Source organism: Brachionichthys hirsutus, chromosome 21, assembly GCF_040956055.1.
Source record: "Brachionichthys hirsutus isolate HB-005 chromosome 21, CSIRO-AGI_Bhir_v1, whole genome shotgun sequence".
Lineage (NCBI taxonomy): Eukaryota > Metazoa > Chordata > Actinopteri > Lophiiformes > Brachionichthyidae > Brachionichthys > Brachionichthys hirsutus.
In genome coordinates, this window is record NC_090917.1 from 9,867,201 (window position 1) to 9,879,700 (window position 12,500).

General features: G+C 49.2%; 1 protein-coding gene and 1 long non-coding RNA gene across 3 annotated transcripts in view; both read left to right on the forward strand.

The window, feature by feature from the left end:
• The window catches only part of dhrs7cb (dehydrogenase/reductase (SDR family) member 7Cb), a 14,009-nt gene extending 9,800 nt beyond the window's left edge, over positions 1-4,209 (forward strand). Inside the window, exons 4-7 of the mRNA XM_068754402.1 lie at positions 2,417-2,627; positions 2,712-2,804; positions 3,366-3,527; positions 3,616-4,209. Coding sequence (XP_068610503.1) covers positions 2,417-2,627; positions 2,712-2,804; positions 3,366-3,527; positions 3,616-3,821 — 672 coding nt within the window. The 3' untranslated portion in view covers positions 3,822-4,209. The remainder of the gene's footprint in view (positions 1-2,416; positions 2,628-2,711; positions 2,805-3,365; positions 3,528-3,615) is intronic.
• A 173-nt stretch (positions 4,210-4,382) lies between these two features.
• LOC137909974 (uncharacterized) lies at positions 4,383-7,411 on the forward strand. 2 transcript variants are annotated; one of them, XR_011106032.1, is made up of 4 exons: positions 4,383-4,425; positions 4,704-4,822; positions 5,173-5,269; positions 7,056-7,411. It is a non-coding gene; the product is annotated as an uncharacterized lncRNA (long non-coding RNA). The 2 variants fall into 2 exon arrangements; XR_011106031.1 differs by having other exon boundaries at positions 4,717-4,822.
• The last annotated feature ends 5,089 nt before the right edge of the window (positions 7,412-12,500 follow it).

Here is a 12,500-nt window from a genome sequence, read left to right on the forward strand (position 1 = left end):
CTCCCGTCTCCTGTCTGCTGTCTCCTGTCTGCTGTCTGCTGTCTCCTGTCTCCTGTCTGCTGTCTCCTGTCTCCCGTCTCCTTCTCCTGTCTCCCATCTCCTGTCTCCCGTCTCCTGCCTAATGTCTTCTGTCTCCTGTCTCCCGTCTCCCATCCCGTGTCTCCCGTCTGCTATCTCCCATCTCCTGTCTCCCGTCTCCTCCTGTCTCCCGTCTCCTCCTGTCTCCCGTCTGCTGTCTCCCGTCTTCTGTCTCCCGTCTCCTGTCTCCCGTCTGCTGTCTCCCGTCTGCTTTCTCCCATCTGCCGTCTCCCGTCTGCCGTCTCCTGTCTCCTGTCTGCTGTCTCCCGTCTCATGTCTCCTGTCTGCTGTCTCCCATCTCCTGTCTCCCGTCTCCTGTCTGCTGTCTCCCATCTCCTGTCTGCTGTCTCCCATCTCCTGTTTCCCGTCTCCTGTCTGCTGTCTCCCGTCACCTGTCTGCTGTCTCCCGTCTCCTGTTTCCCGTCTCCTGTCTGCTGTCTCCCGTCACCTGTCTGCTGTCTCCCATCTCCTGTCTCCCGTCTGCTGTCTCCTGTCTCCTGTCTCCTGTCTGCTGTCTCCTGTCTGCTGACTCCCATCTCCTGTCTCCCGTCTCCCGTCTGCTGTCTCCCGTCTCCTGTCTGCTGTCTCCTGTCTCCTGTCTGCTGTCTCCCGTCTGCTGTCTCCTGTCTCCTGTCTGCTGTCTCCTGTCTGCTGACTCCCATCTCCTGTCTCCCGTCTGCTGTCTCCCGTCTCCTGTCTGCTGTCTCCTGTCTCCTGTCTGCTGTCTCCTGTCTCCTGTCTCCTGTCTGCTGTCTCCTGTCTCCCGTCTCCTTCTCCTGTCTCCCATCTCCTGTCTCCCGTCTCCTGTCTGATGTCTTCTGTCTCCTGTCTCCCGTCTCCTCCTGTCTCCCGTCTGCTGTCTCCCGTCTGCTGTCTCCCGTCTCCTGTCTCGCATCTCCTGTCTCCCATCTCGTGTCTCCCGTCTGCTATCTCCCATCTCCTGTCTCCCGTCTCCTCCTGTCTCCCGTCTGCTGTCTCCCGTCTGCTGTCTCCCGTCTCCTGTCTCGCATCTCCTGTCTCCCATCTCGTGTCTCCCGTCTGCTGTCTCCCATCTCCTGTCTCCCGTCTGCTGTCTCCCATCTCCTGTCTCCCGTCTGCTGTCTCCCATCTGCTTTCTCCCATCTCCTGTCTCCCATCTCCTGTCTCCCGTCTGCTGTCTCCCATCTCCTGTCTCCCGTCTCCTGTCTCCCGTCTGCTTTCTCCCATCTCCTGTCTCCCATCTGCTGTCTCATGTCTCCTGTCTCCCGTCTGCCGTCTCCTGTCTGCTGTCTCCCGTCTGCCGTCTCCTGTCTGCAGTCTGCTGTCTCCTGTCTCCTGTCTGCTGTCTCCCGTCTCCCGTCTCCTGTCTGCTGTCTCCCATCTCCTGTCTCCCGTCTCCTGTCTGCTGTTTCCCGTCTCCCATCTCCTGTCTGCTGTCTCCCGTCTCCTGTCTGCTGTTTCCCGTCTCCCATCTCCTGTCTGCTGTCTCCCGTCTCCCATCTCATGTCTCCTGTCTGCTGTCTCCCATCTCCTGTCTCCCGTCTTCTGTCTGCTGTCTCCCATCTCCTGTCTCCTGTCTGCTGTCTGCTGTCTCCCGTCTCCCGTCTCCCATCTCCTGTCTCCTGTCTGCTGTGTCCTGTGTCCTGTCTCCCGTCTCCTGTCTCCTGTCTGCTGTCTGCTGTCTCCCGTCTCCTGTCTCCCGTCTCCTGTCTCCCGTCTCCCGTCTCCTGTCTCCTGTCTGCTGTGTCCTGTGTCCTGTCCGTCTGCAGTGACAGTAAAGGAGAAGGCTTGTTATGAGAACTCCCTCAAATTACCTCAGACTCCAACTTCACAACACTGACATGAGGGGGGGGGGGGGGGGGGCAATGTTAAAAAGCCCAGACTCTGTCCTGATCTTCTTGTGCCCCCCCCCCCCCCCCCCTCCCATCACGCTTCCTCCTCTCATCTATACAATAGCAGGACATCGTCTCTGTCTTTGAACATCATCTGAACTTCACCCGATCACACCAATCATTATTGATTTCTCATTGTCTCAATGTCTTCTGCTCTCAGAATGAGTCTGCTCCATTTTTCTAGCGGCCGCGTTCATCTTCTTATGTTCCCACTAAGGCAGGAAACGTTAACGACCTTTAATGGTTGACCCCGAACGCTCCCCTGTGGCTCTGACTGAAGTTTCACTGTCCCCCAAGTCCCCAACCTGGTCACCCCCAAGGAGAACCTCAGCGTCTTCATCTAGCTCCGCCTCCTGCCTTGTCCTCAGAGCCCCTGTCTCTAAGCTGACACGCTCCTGCGGATGAAGGGGAAGACTTGTTGCGTATCTTCATGCCCATGCAACAGTAATTCAAGCCTGTGTCCTCAGACGTTTGCTCCGAAGCTGGTGATCCTGGACTTCAGGGACATGTCCAGCATGGACGACGTGCTGGACGAGGTGTTGGAGTGCTACGGTTGCGTGGACGTGTTGATCTGTAACAGCAGTGTCAAACTGAAAGCCCCGGTCCAGAGCGTCTCCTTGGAGCAGGACAGAAACATCATGGACGTCAACTACTTCGGCCCCAGCACTCTCGCCAAAGGTGCGCCGGACATTCCTGAGAAATGGCTCGATTCCCTTCTGATACTGGTTTTAGATCGTTTATCTAAATGTCATTATGTGGCAGGTGTTCTTCCAACAATGATCTCCAGAAGGTCAGGCCACATTGTCCTGGTCAACAGCATCCAGGGGAGACTGGCGGTGCCGTTCAGAAGTTCATGTGAGTCCAGCCTCCGGATCGTCCCAGAATGAACCCTGAAGCCGTAACAGTTCTACTCCAAAGTGGTTCTATTGTTTCCTAGCCGACGCAGGAACACTATTGCCCCCTTCCTAGCGTTGGGCTAGTTGCAGGCTGTATTGGTTGTAGCATGGTGAGACCCTTCCCCTGCTAGGCAGAGGCGGGGTCGTGACACCAAAAATAATGGCAGCTCAGGTGACGCACGATGAAAAGTCGCTTCCCAATGTCTCAACATCGCTCAAAGGAAGCGTTTGCCCCCAACGTCCCAAAGCCCTGTTTAGCGGTGCACGCTAAACCGTTAGCGTGCACCACGCAGGTTTGAGCGTGCAGGATGAGATCAACGAGAATGTGTCATGTCAGCATACCTGCGCGTTTACCTGCTGCCTTGCTTCACACACAACAAAGCGGCCTCAGACTGCACCCAGTGCGTTTCTGTTTCACTGTGTTAGCGCTGAAGCATGCGGCTTCTAGCAGGGTGCATGCTAACGCTCCTAGCTCAGAGAACGAGGCTCCGCTACACAGCCGTCCTGTGTCGCCCGTCAGACGCTGCTTCCAAGCATGCGGCGCAGGCCTTCTTTGACTGTCTGCGGTCCGAGGTGGAGGAGTACGGGATCGTGGTCAGCACCATCAGCCACACCTTCATCAAGGCTTCCAAGCCGCTGCCGGCGGAAGGACCGGGCCCCGAACCGAACAGCCTGTCTGCATGTGAGTCACAGAGCCTCAGTACGAACAGGAACCGTTTGAAGTGAAGAAAGTACACATTAATACTTTGAATGTATGTGCTCTTCCACAGTTCTTGCCAGGCAGGTGACCCATGGCGTACACCCATCGGTCCTGGCCAATGAGGTCATGCAGACAGTGAACAGGAAGAGGAAGGAAGTCGTGGTGGCCCACCTCGTCCCCAGAGCAGCCCTCTACCTCCGCGCGCTGCTTCCCTCCCTCCTGTTCGCGGTGCTGGGGGCTGGAGTGAAGGACTCGCTCCTGGCTAAACAGATATAAGAGGAGAAAGGGTTCAAATGTCAGCTCCATAAATATACCAGTTTAACTTGAAGCTGGACGCAGCAATAAGGTTGCAGGTTCAAAGCCAGCTTGGGGCCTTTCTGTGGAGAGTTTGCATGTTCTCTCTGTGTTCTCCCTGGGTTCTCACCCCGCGTTCTCCGGGTTCCTGTCCGGGTTCTGTCTGTGTGTGGCCCTGATGAGCTGTCGGCTTATCCAGGGTGTGCCCCGCCCGTAGACTGCTGGAGATCCCGTCACTAACAAGGAGACCAGCTCCTCAAGGTTTGAATGCTTCATTTTGGGACATTTGGAGTCCTCATTCTGCAGATTAGGCTCTTTATTTGTTAAAATGCATGAGATAATATTTTCAAAATAAACTTGCGTCGATGTTTCCGTGCATTCAGTGTGACTTTTGTTCCCCAGCAGGGCGTCGCGAAGTACTGAGATTTGACCCAGCGATGTAAGCCAGCTCCAAGCCACTTACTGACGTACTTTAAGGAAATATAATTTTGAGGTGCTTTATTTTGGTATCTCCAGTTTCAGCTACTAGAATAAAATAAAATCAAAAAATCAAAAAATCAAAATCAAAAACAAGAAAATCACAAGGGTAAATTCCACCAAATATTTGCATTAAAATTATCTTCACCAAATTTGAAAAGAGATGTTTGTTCTCACTTATGAGGTTTGAATTCCCACCTTTTTAATAAAACTATTAAAATAGAAAATGTTGATATTAACAATGTTTTAAGATTATTTCTGCTAAAATCTTGTTTGATTCATTAAAAAAGTCAAATAAAAATCACTCTAACATTTAAATGTGAACATGTCAAACGAACCCTAAATGGAATTGATCAGACATTTATTTTTACATTTAATTATACTCAGTCATATAATCCAGGTTGAAATGAGGAAGAGGAAGATGGCGCTCTGAAGATGATGGACATCGTTATCATCTAAAGAGTGGAATGATGGACGAGGCTCCAGCTCAGCGTGACCACGATCAGGTGTATCTACCTGCTCCTCTGCTGTGGGCTCATAGCGGTGTAAATCTCTGTAGATGTTTACGTCCTCTAGGTGGCAGCAAAACACAGTTATAAGGGATTCTGATTGGCTGAACAGAACAAAACCTGCGATTCTGAAATCAAACCACTTTAACTGAGAAATAAATGTAGATCTGTTTCTGTTAACGCTAAAAACATAAATTGATATGATAAATGGGCGTGGCGACCTCATCCTGCGGGGATCAGCGTGTTCACACTGAACGGAACTGATTGATTGATTTGCTTTGATCATCTATGTGACCAAATCACAATGTAGATGAGGTCCAGCTGGTAAGCCCGGGCCTGTCCTCCAGGTCGCTGTCCTCGGGGGACGCCACTGTCTTTTGTCTCCAGGGCCGGTGGACAGGAATAAATGCAGTGCTATGAACAGGAGGGAGATCTTCACCGAAGGTAGGTCTGGAGTAACCTGGAGTAACCTGGAGTAACCTCTGAGGGTCATCTAAGGCTGATGGTTCTGCTCCCTCTGGTGGGTGGAGGGGGAGGGGCGGGGATGCATCCTGAACGGTCTCATCACGAGGGAGATGATCGTCGTCAGGTTATTGGCACTAACCTGATTGATGGAGGTTATGCAGCGGCCATGGTAATGACTGGTTTATACTGGTTTATACTGGTTTATACTGGTACACTGGTTTATACTGGTTTACACTGGTTTACACTGGTTTACACTGGTTTATACTGGTTTACACTGGTTTATACTGGTTTACACTGGTTTATACTGGTACACTGGTTTATACTGGTTTACACTGGTTTATACTGGTTTACACTGGTTTATACTGGTTTATACTGGTTTATACTGGTACACTGGTTTATACTGGTTTATACTGGTACACTGGTTTATACTGGTTTATACTGGTTTATACTGGTACACTGGTTTATACTGGTTTATACTGGTACACTGGTTTATACTGGTTTACACTGGTTTATACTGGTTTATACTGGTACACTGGTTTATACTGGTTTATACTGGTACACTGGTTTATACTGGTTTATACTGGTTTATACTGGTTTATACTGGTACACTGGTTTATACTGGTTTATACTGGTTTATACTGGTACACTGGTTTATACTGGTTTATACTGGTTTATACTGGTACACTGGTTTATACTGGTTTACACTGGTTTACACTGGTTTACACTGGTTTACACTGGTTTATACTGGTTTACACTGGTTTATACTGGTTTACACTGGTTTATACTGGTACACTGGTTTATACTGGTTTACACTGGTTTATACTGGTTTACACTGGTTTATACTGGTTTATACTGGTTTATACTGGTACACTGGTTTATACTGGTTTATACTGGTACACTGGTTTATACTGGTTTATACTGGTTTATACTGGTACACTGGTTTATACTGGTTTATACTGGTACACTGGTTTATACTGGTTTATACTGGTTTATACTGGTACACTGGTTTATACTGGTTTATACTGGTACACTGGTTTATACTGGTTTATACTGGTTTATACTGGTTTATACTGGTACACTGGTTTATACTGGTTTATACTGGTACACTGGTTTATACTGGTACACTGGTTTATACTGGTTTACACTGGTTTACACTGGTTTACACTGGTTTATACTGGTTTACACTGGTTTACACTGTTTATACTGGTTTACACTGGTTTATACTGGTTTATACTGGTTTATACTGGTACACTGGTTTACACTGTTTATACTGGTTTACACTGGTTTATGCTGGTTTATACTGGTTTATACTGGTTTATGCTGGCTTACACTGGTTTATACTGGTACACTGGTTTATACTGGTTTACACTGGTTTACACTGGTTTATACTGGTTTACACTGGTTTATACTGGTTTATGCTGGTTTACACTGGTTTATACTGGTTTACACTGGTTTACACTGGTTTATACTGGTTTACACTGGTTTATACTGGTTTATGCTGGTTTACACTGGTTTATACTGGTTTACACTGGTTTATACTGGTTTTTCCTGGTTTACACTGGTTTACACTGGTTTATACTGGTTTACACTGGTTTATACTGGTTTTTCCTGGTTTACACTGGTTTACACTGGTTTATACTGGTTTACACTGGTTTACACTGGTTTACACTGGTTTATACTGGTTTATACTGGTTTATGCTGGTTTACACTGGTTTATACTGGTTTACACTGGTTTATACTGGTTTTTCCTGGTTTATCGCTCCAGTAGGAAGGCAGGTCTGCACAGGGTCTGGCCACTTGGAGTTTAGCTCACCGTTTGTTGCATCACACCGAGGAGGGTCCGGGCCCCTCAATGAGCTGGCGTCTCATCCGGGGTGTAGCCTCGGCTCCAGCAGACCACATGAGGATGCTCTCGTCCTTTCGTGGCTCGAGCTTCCTGCTCCACGTAGCTCCACCCTCCTGCTCCACTCCACCTGAGCTGCTCGTCTCCTCCGTCCTCATGGCGGCGCCAGAGGGTTAGCGATGTCTTCTACTAATCAGCGTCCCTGTTTGACCTCCTGGGTTCTGTTGCTGGTCTGATGATCTGGTTTCTGATCCACTGTACAAAATAAACTATGCTTGTTGTTGTGCTCTTGAGTCCACACCATCACCTGCCCTGACACACACACACACACACACAGGCCCAACCCACCCCCACCCTCTCATGGGCTAAATTAGAACGGGTGACAACGGGAGGAAGGGGGAGGCTAATAAAACAGAAGAGGCACCAAGAGAGCCGGGGGCTGTTTCTGGGTGCCTTGACCCCAGCTCAGCTCCTCGCCTCCTCAGCTCCTCGCCTCCTCGCCTCCTCCGATGTTCTGGCATTCTGCTGGACCATTATTTACCCACAGCTAACGTCAGAGTTCAGTGTCGCTGTTTGATGGATTTTATTTATGGATCAGATTCACTACTAATATATACCATTTATCAGCTATTAATATATACCAGAAAATGATTTTTAAATCCTCATCTTTAATGAAACATTCTAACGAGTGACGAAAAGGTGCTGAATGGACACACCTGTACGTAAACCACGCCCATTGATTCATTATGCAGTTGAGTACCAATAATCGGCTTTCATTCACAAATCTGAAACTAGAAAGACAATCAGAGACTGCAGACCCCGCCTCCAAAAGACTATTGGATCTTGTGAGACAGTAAACAGGGCTTCCGGATCAGAGGGGCCAAACCTGCTCTAGCTTGCTGCTCCGGAACGTACTACAAGACACTTTCTGGACTCTTTTTCCCATCATGCCATTCGTGTCCCTCCCTCTTAAAGTGGCAGTTTACAGCACAGGCACAATTCCAGATGTAAAAATAATTCTAGAATCTGAATCCAGATCCGGATCAACGCCATTCTCGGGGAGGACCGAGCCACGGACAGAACCTTGCTTGTGTAAAAATTTCAAGTCGATTGGGCTACTAGTTTTTGAGTTATGCGCTCGGACAGACAAACAGACAAACAGACAAACAAACGCACCCAATTGCAATACCCTCGCCTCCTCTTCGGCGGGGGTAACTACCCTTCCTGCCTGCAGCAGCACCCCAGCCGGCCAATCAAAGGCCAGGCCCAGCAGCAGCGCTCTTTTGGTACCCGGTGATCTGAGGCCTGTTAGCGGCGTGTAAAACACACACACTGGATCTTTCAGCCCTGCAGAGAACAAAAGGCGTCCCAGCAGACCATCGAGATTCCTGCCTCCGTCGTGTCCTCGGCTGCGTCCACGCCGGCCTCCCCTCCGTGTCCTCCTGTGTAGGACAGATCAAACGTTGGCTGTAACTGAAGTGTTACAGAAAAATAACGTCAGAATCACAAACTGTAACAAACCATTTGATACGAGCAGACTGAAAACGATTTGAGCGCGATCCCTCCAAATATCCCACATCATGTGTGGAGGAGGGCTAACATCGAGCAGCGGTAGGTTCCCTAAGTACATTAGAGACATAGTCATTCATAACGTTAGGGGTCAAAGGGGAAGATAATCTTGCAGCGAATGCAAAAAAGAAAACTTCATCCCTGTGAATTCTGCCTTGCAAGACAAATAGTGATTAAAGTAACCCACGATCAATATCAGCTAATCAACAACATGCTATGCATCTCGACAAACAGGATCACGTGGCGTTGGTCTCCTGAAGCAACTAAATCACGGATCATGAGCTTGAATTCAAGTCCTATTGTTTACGTTAGCGATAATCCTCGCGGTGCAAAATCACTTTACATCCACAGCAAATATAATCCTGTATCCTGACAGGGCGCATGATCAGTCCAACTAATCAATAGGAGTGATTTTTAGGATGAATTATTCTTCATTGTCAGCTGTGGAATGAGAAAATCAAAGGACAGATCCATTAGCTATGGAGAACATCAATCAATCACAAACACCCCCTAGTGGACATTCTTTCACGGGGACAACCCCTCCTTTCCTTGACAGCAGGTTTTACCAAAGGTGAAGCAGGAAAGTGGACGGGATTACGCCCATATTGCTGTCTGCCTGTAATCCCCCTGCAGAGAGTACAAACCGGATAACAGCTTTATCTGGGACAACGTCCCCGTCGTTACAGGCGTCCTCTCAACGGCCAGCGGGACCAATAATCCGGGGATGTTAAACAATACCGGCAGATGTGTCTGGAAGCCTGTGGAATTGAGGACAGGCTTTCCAGCAGGTAATCTTAATCTCTTCTTTCCTGATTTGTCCTTCTCACACACTGCTGGGACATTGACCTGTCTCTAGTGGCCACATCCGGTGGTGCAGCTCAATATGTGTATTGGGGAGTGTCCCTTCATGCGCACCAGCCTGAGGACACCATGCTGCTGGTTCTCCTAGCCAAACGATCAATCGATATGGAACCTGAGATAGTCATGCTACAGACGGGTCAATAGTGAGACACACGGAGAGTTCCAGCGCCTGCAGGTCCAGTCCAGCTTCTGAGGGAACTCTACATGTTGCAGAACGACTTGGGATTTAAGCGGGTTAGAGCGTCTGGCTCAGCTGATTAGCTCTTCTGCACTGTGGCAGCAGCACAGATTAGGATTGAGGGAGCCGGCCCACTCAAGCCCACTGCCTGTTCCTGGTTTCTGGAGGGTTAGGGTTAGGGTCAGAACAACGGAGGTGAAATCGTCAACGTAAAGGTCACTAAGTTCTGGAGTTGAGCATTTGCTGTGATTAGTCTAATGGATTAATAAACAATCTATATTCTGTGGTGTGTAATCCAGCCACCTTTAAAGTCTGAAGAGTTCTGCTCTTCCGTGATTGGCTTCGAGCTATGAAGATCTCCACAGACTGGCCTGCGGCTGTAATTTAGCCGCGATCACACACGCCATTACTCTACCGGTAAATAGAGTGTCACTCAGGCAGTAAGTCGGACCTATTTCCAGGTCACCGATTCTGTTCAGAACTTTTATGGACAGAATTTCTAGGTGCAGCCAGGGCGTTGAGGGGGTTCGGTTTGGTGACCTCAGGATTGGGTCGCTGCTTTTTGCAGACGATGTGATCCTGTTGGCTTCATCAGGCCACGCCCTCCAGCTCTCACTGGATCGGTTCCAGCCGCATGTGAAGCGGCCGGGATGAGAATCAGCACCTCCAAATCTGAGGCCATGGTTCTCAGCCGGAAAAGGGTGGAGTGCACCCTCCAGGTCGGGGAGGAGATCCTGCCCCAAGTGGAGGAGTTCAAGTACCTCGGGGTCTTGTTCACGAGTGAGGGAAGAATGGAGCGAGAGATCGACAGACGGATCGGTGCAGCGTCTGCAGTGATGCGGACTCTGCACAGATCCGTCATGGTGAAGAGAGAGCTGAGCCCAAAGGCGAAGCTCTCGATTTACCGGTCGGTCTCCGTTCCTCCCCTCACCTGCCGGTCGGTCTCCGTTCCTACCCTCACCTGTGGTAACGAGCTTTGGGTAGTGACCGAAAGAACAAGATCCCGGGTACAAGCGGCTGAAATGAGCTTCCTCCGTTGGGTGGCTGGGCTCTCCCTTAGAGATAGGGTGAGAAGCTCAGTCATCCGGGAGGAGCTCGGAGTAGAGCCGCTGCTCCTCCGCGTTGAGAGGAGCCAGATGAGGTGGCACGGACACCTATTTAGGATGCCTCCTGGTGAGGTGTTCAGGGTACGTCCCACCAGGAGGAGACCACGGGGAAGACCCAGGACACGCTGGAGAGACTATGTCTCTCGGCTGGCCTGGGAACGCCTCGGGGTCCCCCCGGAAGAGCTGGAGGAAGTGGCCGGGGAGACGGAAGTCTGGGCTTCCCTGCTTAGGCTGCTGCCCCCGCAACCCCCCCGGATAAGCGGAAGAAGATGGATGGATGGATGGATGGATGGATGGATGGCATTTTAGAAATAGAAACATTTCCAAAGGCTCTTCATTTCAGGAATATTAATCAGGCTGCTCGGCGCCGGGTCAGCGCCCAGGTCCAGCCCTGACCTGGGGGGTCACACCTTAATGGACGACCACCTCATCAGAGGACAATCTGCTGAACGACTGCAGCCTCTCAGCTCATGATGCATGGAGGGAGGGCAGACAAGAAAACGGGCAGCAAACTGAACAAAGCCCGGGCTGCCGTTTTACCGTGCTGTGTAGAAGGGAATCCCCGAAGGTGTCGTTGAGGACGCCGTCCTCACCATTTGTGTTCACTAAATGTATAGCGTCACTTTCAGATGTTTCTCAATTCCCTTTGTGAATGTATTTTTGCTTTTTAATAGCAGACAATATGCACAATAAATAAAATGCATGTAGAAATGGAAAGAATTACATTTAATATCAGGTTTTCTAAATTTACACACAAGAAGACAAAGTATTTCCTGTAGATGTGAAGGCCCTAATATAAATATTAGTAGCTTTATCACAAGCCCTAACCCAGGGGGGGGGGGGGGGGGACTTTTTGACTCACGGGCCACAATGGGTTCTAAAATTTGGCAGAGGGGCGGGGCCAGGAACAGATGGATGGAGTGTTTGTGTGAGCGAATATAAAGGATTTGGCCTTTTACAGGTAGCATTACAGGGAAAAGGAAAAATGAATGAGGTTCATAATAACATTTTATTTAATGATATTATAAGTTCGGCGGGCCGTATTATAAAGCCTAACGGGCCGTATATGGCCCCCGGGCTTTAGTTTGCCCATATCTGCCCTAACCCCTTTATAAAAAAACAAGACATCTGTTAAATGATATTCCCACGTAGAAACAGTGAGCCGCTAAATCACAAGAATAATTCAGGAGTCCAGTTGACTTAACTTGTAATTAAAACTATTAAAACCAGCTTTATCTTTAGAGGTTAAATGGATCAATAAGTGAAAGAAGGCCTGACCTTTCTAAGGTGAACTGACATTACGGCTTATTTACAGGTTCAATTTGAGACTAAACATACCGTATTTTCACGACCTTATGACGCACCTGCTGATTCGCCGCAGTCTCATTAACAGCTGATTTTTCGGTATTTCAAACATACAAAGGGCGCGCGGCTCAAAAGGCGCCGGCATGATAGGTGCGCAAAATAAAGCAGGAGCAAAACTGAGCTTGGTACTCACATCTTTAATCGTCATCAATCAAACAAGCATACTGGTGCGCGTTTTAAGAAATAGAGCCGGAGCAAAACAGAGTCATTAATCAAACCCATCAAAGTCCTCATCCTCTGTTTCTGTAGTGAACAGCAGCGCTAGATCTCCGTCAAACATGCCGGCCT